This window comes from Diadema antillarum, unplaced genomic scaffold (assembly GCF_040938485.1).
Source record: "Diadema antillarum isolate AM-2024a unplaced genomic scaffold, OU_Dant_1.0 scf00000070, whole genome shotgun sequence".
Lineage (NCBI taxonomy): Eukaryota > Metazoa > Echinodermata > Echinoidea > Diadematoida > Diadematidae > Diadema > Diadema antillarum.
The window spans coordinates 1,212,687-1,223,477 of NW_027270959.1; the positions used below are offsets into that span (position 1 = coordinate 1,212,687).

At 39.8% G+C, this 10,791-nt stretch overlaps 1 protein-coding gene across 1 annotated transcript; it reads right to left on the minus strand.

The window, feature by feature from the left end:
* Positions 1–1,311: 1,311 nt before the first annotated feature.
* Positions 1,312–10,211, minus strand: LOC139716811 (aminopeptidase O-like). Its single transcript, XM_071628343.1, is given in 12 exon segments — positions 1,312–1,518; positions 2,137–2,340; positions 3,045–3,093; positions 3,152–3,216; positions 3,969–4,092; positions 4,430–4,578; positions 4,842–5,060; positions 5,669–5,855; positions 6,606–6,899; positions 7,589–7,703; positions 8,465–8,631; positions 9,154–10,211. Coding segments are annotated over 12 exon segments (2,838 nt in total).
* Positions 10,212–10,791: the final 580 nt, after the last annotated feature.

Below are 10,791 nucleotides of genomic sequence, written 5' to 3' on the forward strand. Positions count from 1 at the left end.
GTATGTTTAATAATTTTGCACAAGGGAAAATGATCTTTCTTGAAATCCTCATCTGAAAAGTCTTGTAAGGGTTGGGAGCTGTAATGAATTCTAACAGGTATAAGATACTAAAATAAAGTGGTATTACCGTATAGGAAACTAAAAATAAATTAGTTGGGTTGAATACTAGGACAGCACAAGAAAGAATATTCCACTTCAGATTTATTATTAGCACTTGTATATTCTCTTACATCTTTTCTCAACCAATATCAGAGCATTTACAGTTCATAACAATAATAATCATAGAGCATCAAAACTATACACAGGGATAATATTCTTAAGTGCTGCAAGAGCTCCTGATATGAACTGAAATTGGTGTTACACTTTTAAACTCAATACAATTACCTCCAAAATTTTCAGCTGTTAACGCTACAGCCTTCATCAGTGGAATGACCTGTCTTTGTCATAATCACGTTTAACACTAATTTCAGTTGAATTTCCAATACAAATGAGCTTCTACTTTAAAAAGCTCCTGATATGTTTGAGGTAACTAAATACATGTACAATAAAAATAACAAGACAAAAAGATGTGTCTTGAGTTTAGTTTTTAACCCGTTGAGGACAGTTTGATTTTGCTACAACACACATTTCCCATAGACACCCAAGTATACTCGGGACTCGTCCTCAACAAGTTAAAATACTCGAGGAAGTTGACTTTCTTATCTCTAAGGGTAACTTGTTCCAAAATATAGGGGCTACACATGCAAATGCTTGATATAATATTAATTCAGTTTTGTGTGATGAGATTCCAATAAAAGAGTGTCTAGTGATCTCTGAAGATTATGGCCATGTTTTTCAGATTTCAAGTGTAAGAGTTTTGTAATGTTGGAGTTGTCGGAGTTTGACAAGAAAACGCTTTATACACAATAAGGAGAACTTTATGTAATTCCTATACTTGGAGCTAGTGCAAGTTTTTTAAGAGGTTAATCTATGAAAATTTGGAGCAAACACTTACAGTGTAATAAGTCTGGCACAAATGTTTTACATCCACAACAGTCTTAATACTTGGGATTTAGGGAGTCCATACAACAGACATCTGCAATAACTGAGCAGCACAGTGATGCTTGCATGAACAACCCTGTTGGGTCTGGCATGATCTAAATATTTACGAACTGTTTTCATTTTCCACCTGACAAGATAGCTGGATAGTCCATGTTTGGCTGCACTAGCTGGTCTTCTGTGGGGTCCAGTTGCTTGAACTTGGAGCCAAATAACTTTAAATGCATAGATGTAGTTCCAAACCAACTGATCTGAGATCCTTTATATGGGTATTCAAGAAAGACAAAGAGAGGATTGAATGAGTTCTCTCTTGGAGTCATCATCCCTCATCGCCGGTTCTCCATAAAGCATCTCATGCACAGTGCGGTAGCAGCCACGATCCATCTCCATGGCGATGGCCTGGAAGCACTGCCGGGCCAGGTCTTGCTGCTGGGAATCCTCCGAAGCCATCAGTTCCCCATACAAGTACACTCCCATGGCCTGGTGAACAGAAGGAAGGATGATTCTATTCTGTATCAGTAATTTGACTCCAGTTGATTTTCTTCAAGAGATATTTTTTCTTTTCTTCTATCAATCCAACATATATCATGGAAGTGCTTATTATGCGGTGTATTTTTTGTTTAAAATAAGAAACAAATGCAAAAGACCAAACAAAGGCAGTGTACAACATGGCATCAGATATACCCACAGCCCCAAGATGTAATGGTATTGGACTACATGTATTACTATTGGACTACTGGATTATATACCGGTAATACTGGCGATATTCAGTTTGAGGTTACTACATGTACTTTTATGCACAAAGTGCCATACAGAGACCAAAGGTGAGAGGGATCAGATGACATTGTTTATTTAAGGTTGGCAGCATGAACCTCCAAACCGGCTATGGAAGTACTAGAGAGAAATCCATCACTCGTATGTTAACCTCTTGCCTCCAACATACAACAATTTTCCATCTACTTAACAGGTCAAACATTGGGTGTTTGTGAGCAGTGACTGAACTCTTTCTGTACCACAGAATATTTGTACAATGTGTACAACTTTATGGGGTTTTCTGTGCTTATCAGCACTCAAGACACACAGTGGGTTAACACGCACCTGATCTTCCCGTAGGAAAGTGGATACATCGTCATAGGACTCCTTATGTTTGTGCTTCACAACCAGTTCGCACCATCTGTGGCGAACCTCGGCGTTCTGTCTCGTCAGATGGTACACGCCCTTGAGCTCCGCCAGAGTCCTGGGTGCCACGGCAACAACATCCAACATATATTCCAGGAGGAGGATGAGTTGGTCTGCTGTCAACTGTGAGAGATTGTAATTTAGTGTGAAATTCTGCTCCAAATATGTTCATGAAAATACAATCATTCTCAAGTAATCATTCCAGGCGAAATCAGTATCTACCAAAACCTTCATTTGTTGGCCCAGTGATAAATAATATGGTGTGCCTATTTTTTTTTCCACCAGCTGAATGTTTTAAAATGTACACTGTAACTATCAAGGACTAGGGATTCTGTAAACATATTGTACCACAGTGGTCTTCATGTGGGAGTTTGCATTGTTACATTAGAGAGGGTTAATCTAAACTTATCTGATGGTCGCATTTTGCAAGGAATGGATTGAATGCCAACAGAGTTGCTGGGCAATTAGTCATCAAGAATTTTTGGGGCACACAACGGCTAAATATAAGATACTGTACTTACATGAACACATGCAATTTTGACATCAGAATTTACATAATTTACAAAACCTTGGATAAAAACTGACTAAAAGACTTTTGAAACTGCCAGACTTAGAAAGTTTTAAAGACTTGGCCTAATTCTTTGTGTGAAGTTCTGGCAACCATATTGAAGAAGGTACCAGTATGGAGCTCACATACACACAAGCAGGTATCAATTTATACTCTTTTTCAAAATTTTGTTTTCTTTTGTTTTGTTTTAAAAATAGAATAGACACTCTTCTAAAAAAATACATTTATAAATCTTAAATGGGGTACAAACAACATTTACATGAATGGATTAATGGTCTTGATTGTAGCCTCATGACATAACACTTAGTCTATGGACTTGAACAGTTTCTTACGTTTGAGGATGGTACTTCTCCTGACTGTGCTAGCTTCCTCTTCTTTTTCCTGCTCTTGGATTTCAGATGACTTTTGTTGATAGCCACCCATTTATCAAACTATAGAAAGTATATGAGGCAAGAAGTAAGGGGGAAAAATTTACCGGTAACTGAAATTCAAAAGAAAAAACAATAAAAGAGAGGGAGGAATTAATTTAGAGTATACTCCTTCCCCTCTGCATGAGGTCCATACATTCTTCCATTTTTGCTGCTTATCATTTTTGCAGGAGTGCAAACAAGATCCCTCAATCAGCTAAAAGAATTGTTTAATATCATCACCAAATCTCAGACACCTGATTTTCATATTTGATTGTAGCGTGCTAATAGCTCTGGAAAAGTAAGTAGAACTGTTTTAGACTGTTTGATTTCAGCATAGATTTAACCAGGAATGAATTTATATACTGTGAGAAATTAATGATATACCAGTAATGCTAATTAATACTAGTTTTGAACATTCTGAAACTTAAGTTTGTCCCTATCTCTATCACTATCATGGTAAAACCTGTCTGCATGATCTATCAGAGGCATTTCGATATTGTTGCCAAAAGGGTTACAGGCACCTGACACAGGATACTGCAAATCTCCCAACCTTTGTGACTGAAAAACAGGGATGATTTTGCTCAAACGTACATTGCATGAGAGAAAGAGCAGTTCCCATAGGAGTGTGTAGTAAAATTATCAAGAATAATAGGAAACTCCTATTGAAGCAAGAGCTGGGAATGGTCAAAATTCAGATTCTTTCCTCCAAATTCAGAATGGTTGGGAAATAGCTGATACTGATATGTGGCATGTGTTAAGCGGTATGTGCATACCTCTTGCTTGACTTGTGCAATGAGGGCATTGCTCTCGCTAAACATCTCTGCCTTCAAACTGGTAGGCATGCCAGGTTTATCCAACCAATTGGAGTAGATGTTCTCCATGGTGATACCATGACAACTGCATTGCAGAATGTACAAAAGAAACAAAAATAGAGGTAATCTCACATCTGATGCAATATACGATATGATTTACATATACAATGTAGCTTTGTACTCAATGATCATCTACCAGTGCTCTTGTAATGTTGCTCTCACAAGAACTCACTTGCTTCGTATGCACTAAAGAGCACATTAAAAGTAGCGCACTAATCCCACCTACCCTTCAAAAAGTGGCTATGTAGATGGAACATTTGGTATGTTCCAACCTTCGCCAGTCCCCATCTGTGTAGTGAAGGCCACACAAAAGGGTGGACCAGAGAGTCAATACATGTATAAAGGAAGGACCTTATACTCACGTCAGCTCAGGGTACGTCTCAAAGAGTAACTGGAAAATATCCCTGGAGAGCACAAGCTGCCCATGGTAACGGTGAACATAGAGAGAGATGAAGCTCAACATCTTGTCGAAGGAGAGATACTTGGCAAGGTGACATAGGAGGAAGTAGCCCTGTTGGTGTCAGGAGACAGATGTCAATAAAAACATATGAATATTTGGGAAAACATATCTTACAAGAAACACGCAAATGAACAGACATGCAAGCATGACATTGCAAAGCTCATTAGCAATCTTCTTGTTTGCTTACATCTTCACATGTTTGAATGAAGGCAGAAGGAAATTTCCTTGTGTGGGTGAGAAATCTACAACATCGCTGAGATACTAAGATATCATCTAACTTGAAACGAAAATATATTGGGAAGGGTTGTTTGTACCTTGAGGTAGTGTACTTGAAGAAACCACTTGTCTGGGTTAAGGCCATTCTTCACATAGCTAACCTCACTTCCCTCTTGACTGGAAGTGGATGGAGTCTCACCAGCCATGGGCCTCATGATCTGAAGCTCCGCCTCCGTGTTTTCCAGCTCCGCCTTCAGGGACCGGTAGCGGATCAAGGCTCTCAGGTCTGAGTGGTCCTGGTACTCCTTTCTGGTCCACTGTTCAATTGGGGAAATATGTTTCAATGAAATATTGAGAAAAACTCAACCAGCATTTGTTTTTCAAGTTGGCAGCAAAAATGTAAACATTAACACTGAAACAATATGAATAGATTCAAAGATTCAAGATTCAAATTTATTTTCATTTCCATCAAATAACCAGAGAAATTATATACAATGTATAAGCAGAATATATTTGTAATAATTGCAAAAAACAAACAAAATGTGATTTAACAAAGTACATGTGAAAATGAGTAACAGATGAAGAAAACACAATTGTAGTTTTTTAATATATACATATGCATATAGTACAATCTAATTAAGGATGAGGATAGAAATGGAGGGTCCAACTAAGAAGCAGAGCTTGTACGATATGGGACCCTCAGAACATGCATAAGACAGCGAATAACGAATTAAGCTACAAACCGATATAAAACAAAAAGAATAGAGGTATCTGTCAAGCACACCATTTCTTTTTCTAATCTCTCATTTCTTGTGCATATATACCTATGTGAGCCAAACTACAAGCTTCCGATTACTAAACCAGATTAACTGTAATAGACGTCTTCCGCATGTAGCTGAGAAAGTGAATGGAAAACAAGACTCACATTCTTAGCCAGAGCATGTACAGGGTCCTCCATGAAAGTGGCGAATCCCTCGCTCAGCCACTCTTCCGTCCAATCCAGTGCACCGATGAGAATACCAAACCAGGAGTGGCTGATCTCATGGGCCAGTCGGGGCTGGAAGCTTCCATCCCCAGCGAGGAGAGACTGAGAGAGGAAGATCAGACTGGGGCTGAAAGGGTTAAAAAAATAAATCAACAAAATGCAATGTACAGTGTTTACTACGACATAAGCAGCGTAAGAGCATTTTTCTTTTAGGTCTATGTCTGGTGGCCAATTCAGAAATAAATATTTTGCTTTTCATTTTCTCTGTATTCTCAAAGACACCACAGAACCAAGATAATTTTCTTTTTACCCACCTTACATAAGTGTGGAGATATCAAAGGCATGTAACACAATTTTTTAATGAATCTAAATGTTTTAAATCTGTCTATAGTCTGTTCATTACCCACAGACCTTCAGCAACAACTGAAGTTTTCTAGAAATGGCTTGTAATTTCTTACTTTCTTTATACTGCATAGCAAACCTCCCATTTCCTGGAATGAATCCAATCATAAGTAGCGGTAGTTTTAATACCTCATTTTATGATATAAACACATTTCTAAAATATGAAGAGACGGACAAAAAGACTGAGTTGAAAATTACACCTCATTAGCAGCTTTATCAATCCTACAGCAATCTGTTATGTATCATATCACTGCCCAATATAAGATGAAAATCAGCTCTGATTATGATAAGTGATAATGATATTGATGATGAAGATCATGATGTTGATGATGATAAAGAGAATGATGATGATGGTAGTGACGATGATGGTGGTGATGACTAGGATGATGGTATGTGGTCACAGCTGTAACCTATAAATCTATTTTGGTTTTTTTTAGTTATGCTTCTCAGTTTTGGAAATACAGTGACAGATTACCTTGCTAGACCAAGACTTGCAAAGCAGCGTGGCAAGAAGAGGAGATCCAGACGAGAGAACGGGTGTGCTCCCAGGAGGTTGAAGACTGCCTCCAGACACCGGGGCAAGTAGTCTGCAAACTCTGATACCGCTGATTGGAAGAGGGAGGGCGGGGCAATGATGCGTGATGGGAGAACGGGTTGGTCAGTACGCTGGATGCGACACGGCCATTCCTCGTGCCTGCACGCCACATCTTGTGGGCTAATTGTGATAAGAATGAAAGCAGCACTTTGAATGAAAATTTCTATGCTTCGCTCTGTAAGTCTCAGATGCTGCTCACCATTATATAGCTGGCCTTGTTACCTCCGCCAAGGGGGGAGGTTATGTTTTCGTTACCATGGTTTGTTTGTTAGTTGGTTCATTTGTCCGTGTGCAAAATATCTCAAAAAGTAGAGAACGGATTGGGATGAAACTTGCAGGAAAGGTTGAGAATGACACAAGTACCAAACGATTAACTTTTGGTAGTGATCCGAGAATTTTTGGGGAATTTATGAAGGATTTTTGACATTTTGGCAGGTAGGGTCAATGAACTTGGGAGTTCAGGCTGTGCATATTTGAGGTTTGCCTGCGCGCATTTGAGGTTTGCCTACGCGCACTGAAGTGCGTGCTCTAGTTTCTGCTGGGGTGAGGCGCGCCGTGCAGCTGAGTGTTTATGATGTAACAAAGGCTTCTATATTGGGAAATCTGGCAACTTTCAGCACACAATGCTATAAGTACGTATGGGTGAAAATGATTTGCATGCTTGGCGGAGGTCTGCGCTCTCAGAGTGCTTTTCTTGTACAAAAATGAAATCAATCTGATGCAAGAAAGCTTAAAACTATCTCATGTTTTGAGGGAACAATTTTAAAGGGAAACATTTTGGGAACACAAATAAACAGACTAATATTCACCTTTCCCAGATATGAGGTAGATGAAAAGGAGATTGCTTCTTTTCTTCATCTTCGCATTCTGGCAAAGGCACGGAGACTGGTACATCATGGCACTTCCACCTGCCAATTGCTATGGCGACAATGGAACTAGGCTGCAGCATGTCCGTGTAGTGGATGGTGGACACCAGTCCTGCATATCGGAAGATCAAAACTTGTGAAAGTTTTGTTTGTGGGTGCATTCAGATCCTACACAGCTTCACTTCACAACCGGTTTCCACTGCAATTTCAAAGTTTGCATAAAGCATGCCTGAAATAGCTAGAGCACAACTTCAGAGTCATTGCTGTAGAGTTTTAAAGAAAAACACAGTGGAAATTTGTTTACATGTATTCAAGAATTGGTGTATTACAGGAACATCCCAGAATTGGCAATCAGTTAAATCTGTAGAATCTGTACAGGGAGCTGGAAAGGGAAACCTCTCCACATGTACTCCATTTTATCCATGCTGACAAAGATTGATAGAATAACGTAAAGAACATCCCTGGTAGATAAACTTAATAATCATTTTTCCTGAATAAAAAAAAAAACCAGTTTACCTGTAACTTAGTAAGATTTGGCAATCAGTTAAATCTGTAGAATCTGTACAGGAGCTGGAAAGGCAAACCTCTCCACATGTACACATGTGTACTCCATTTTATCCATGCAGACAAAGTATATTGATAGAATAACATATAGAACATCCCTGGTAAATAAACTTAATAATCGTCTTTCCTGAATAAAAAAAAAACAGTTTACCTGTACCTTAGTAAGATTCCACCCATATATGGAGATTTTTTTCCCCCATCTGAAATGATGTCCTAGATTAAGACCACAAATTGGCAAGCCTAGACTACCACGTCATCTTGTTGGGGAAGCCACCTCCGCCCAACCCCTTTGAATTTGCTCTGACCTACCATCTCTGTGGTCGATGACTCTGCCAACCTCATCGCCACTCATCACCACTGTGAGATCCTCCGGTGCCTGGATGATAGCTTGCCAGGTTGCCATGGCGCCGGGAGGCTCCTGGCATGGAAACAGTGACCGGTTGTTGATCCATGCACCCTGAGTGAATACACAAGGGCTTTAAAGAGAAGAGAAATATGTATGGGAGAATAATTTAACAGGAAAAGAATGAAAAAATGGGAAATTAAAAAGAGAAAACCATCTACTGCGATTTTGCATTGAATAAGAATGGTAATAAACAATCAATGAACTTTATATTTTCCCCCAAAATCACCATGACATTTGAAGGGAGTGAATTCACATGTCACAGAATGCGAAAACTGACTGAGATGGTCATGACTCTTATTGGTCTGCAATTCTTCAATAAGCACTTGCTGTCTTACGATTTTGCTTGGAAAGATAATGTCCCCTTTCGCGGCAGATAAGCCCTGCAAGTGTAGACACGAATTGATGATAAATTCCAGAATATAAAAGTGGAAATAAAGTGTTCATATATATCATGCCTTGATGTCTACCAATATCAGCTCCCATATCTTCTTATATCAATATAGAAACTTTGAAATGTTTGCAGTTGCTGCTTATACTTTGTCCATTCACTCCCATCTTGCATTTCTTGCCCTTTATTTTGATGGAAACTTACTTGCAATCTTGATCAATCGCCCATGTGAGGGATTTTCCGCAGGGTCGTGTGTTGTACTGAATATTGATGACTGCTGGGAAGTCGTTAACATCTCTGACACCAGATTTCCAAATTCTGACACACCAGGGTTGAACCTCAAAGTTTATGTCTCTCTTGGTCATCAGACGGCTGGTTAGGAATCGCTCCCTCCTTGATTTGAAGTTAGATGATTTGTAACAAAATATATTGCACAATGAGTGACGTACTGTAGAACTTGAGTTTGTAGTTGTGCGGCTATTTTGATCTATTTCTCCATCTTCATCATCTCCTTCATGTGTTTCATGATCAGGAGATGTTGTCTTGAAAGGAGTGCAGTTATTGCCAGAGAATTTTTCAGGTTCCAGTTTGCTTTGGTTCACAATAACTTCCGTCACCGACTGCAAATCGATATCGCAGCTGTCAAGGATAAGAACAAACTCCTCTGGCAACGATGCCAATTTCTTCTTTTCTTTCAGTGGCGTGGAGTTCAAGTAATCCTGACCTCGAGAGTGGTTGTCACACTCTGCTGATTGGTGTGACTTAATATTACGGTGGTGGCCAGTTTCCTCAACTTTCTCCGCACAATCCTCAGACATTGAAACTTCTTCAGTTGATGAGTGGGAACAGGTTTCAGGAGTTAAAATGCCAACTTGGAAACATTCTTGGTTTTCAGTGTCGCATGAATCTGTTCCTGTTTGTGAAGATGTTCTAGCAGCAGCAGGGCAGCCTTCATTTTGCTTAGTCTCCTTCAAATTACAGGCTGAGCTGGTGGTGGGCCGACCCACTGTGCTGATTGACAAATCATTTTCATTTGTCACAGGTACACCTTCCCCACTCATTGATTCTGCTTTTCGACATCTTGCAAGCTCTGCTTCACTTGGCTTTTCAAGGAATAAGGTGACGCTGCCAGAAAATATTCTCTGGGCGAGATCGACCTTCAGTTCCATCAGATAGTGTCGTACCCTGATGTCCTTGATGTTCGACATCAGGGGTAGATCATTGGAGGAAGGTTCCATTCCACCAGGGTCAAAATTCCACATTGCAAATAAATATCATTCTCAGATTAATCTGCACTTATAGTAATACTTTCTTTTCTGTTTCATTAATAACGTCTAACGATTAGAGTCTAAATGTGCAAAAACAGAACAAAGCCAATGGCAATGCTGGTAAGTTACTTTTTTTTTCTTTTGCTAATGGATCTAGTCCAAGTCTTGATCAAAGAAATATCCGCATCCTCGCTTTCATAAACACCATCTTCACAGTGTCCATCACGTAGGATCAAGCATCTCGAGCTGGACTTCTGCGGGTAACAACATGTGCAGCACGCATGCAGTCATTCATACTGAATAATTACTACCTTAAAACTGCGACGCTAGCTACGCCCGTACCGCGGTGCGACGCCGACTTCCCGGGGCAAAGTCACAGCAAGTTGGTGGTGTGGTACATGGTCCTCTCATCAACTCATCCACTGCATGCACTGCATGCCACGGCAAAGGCAATGTCACTGCACTGTGCACTCTGGGACACTGGTGATATGTTCAGCTGCAGTGAGTGCATCGTGCAGTTTTGTCAGATGTCTAATGCACTTGAATGTGCAGTTATATAGTTCCATTTGACCGC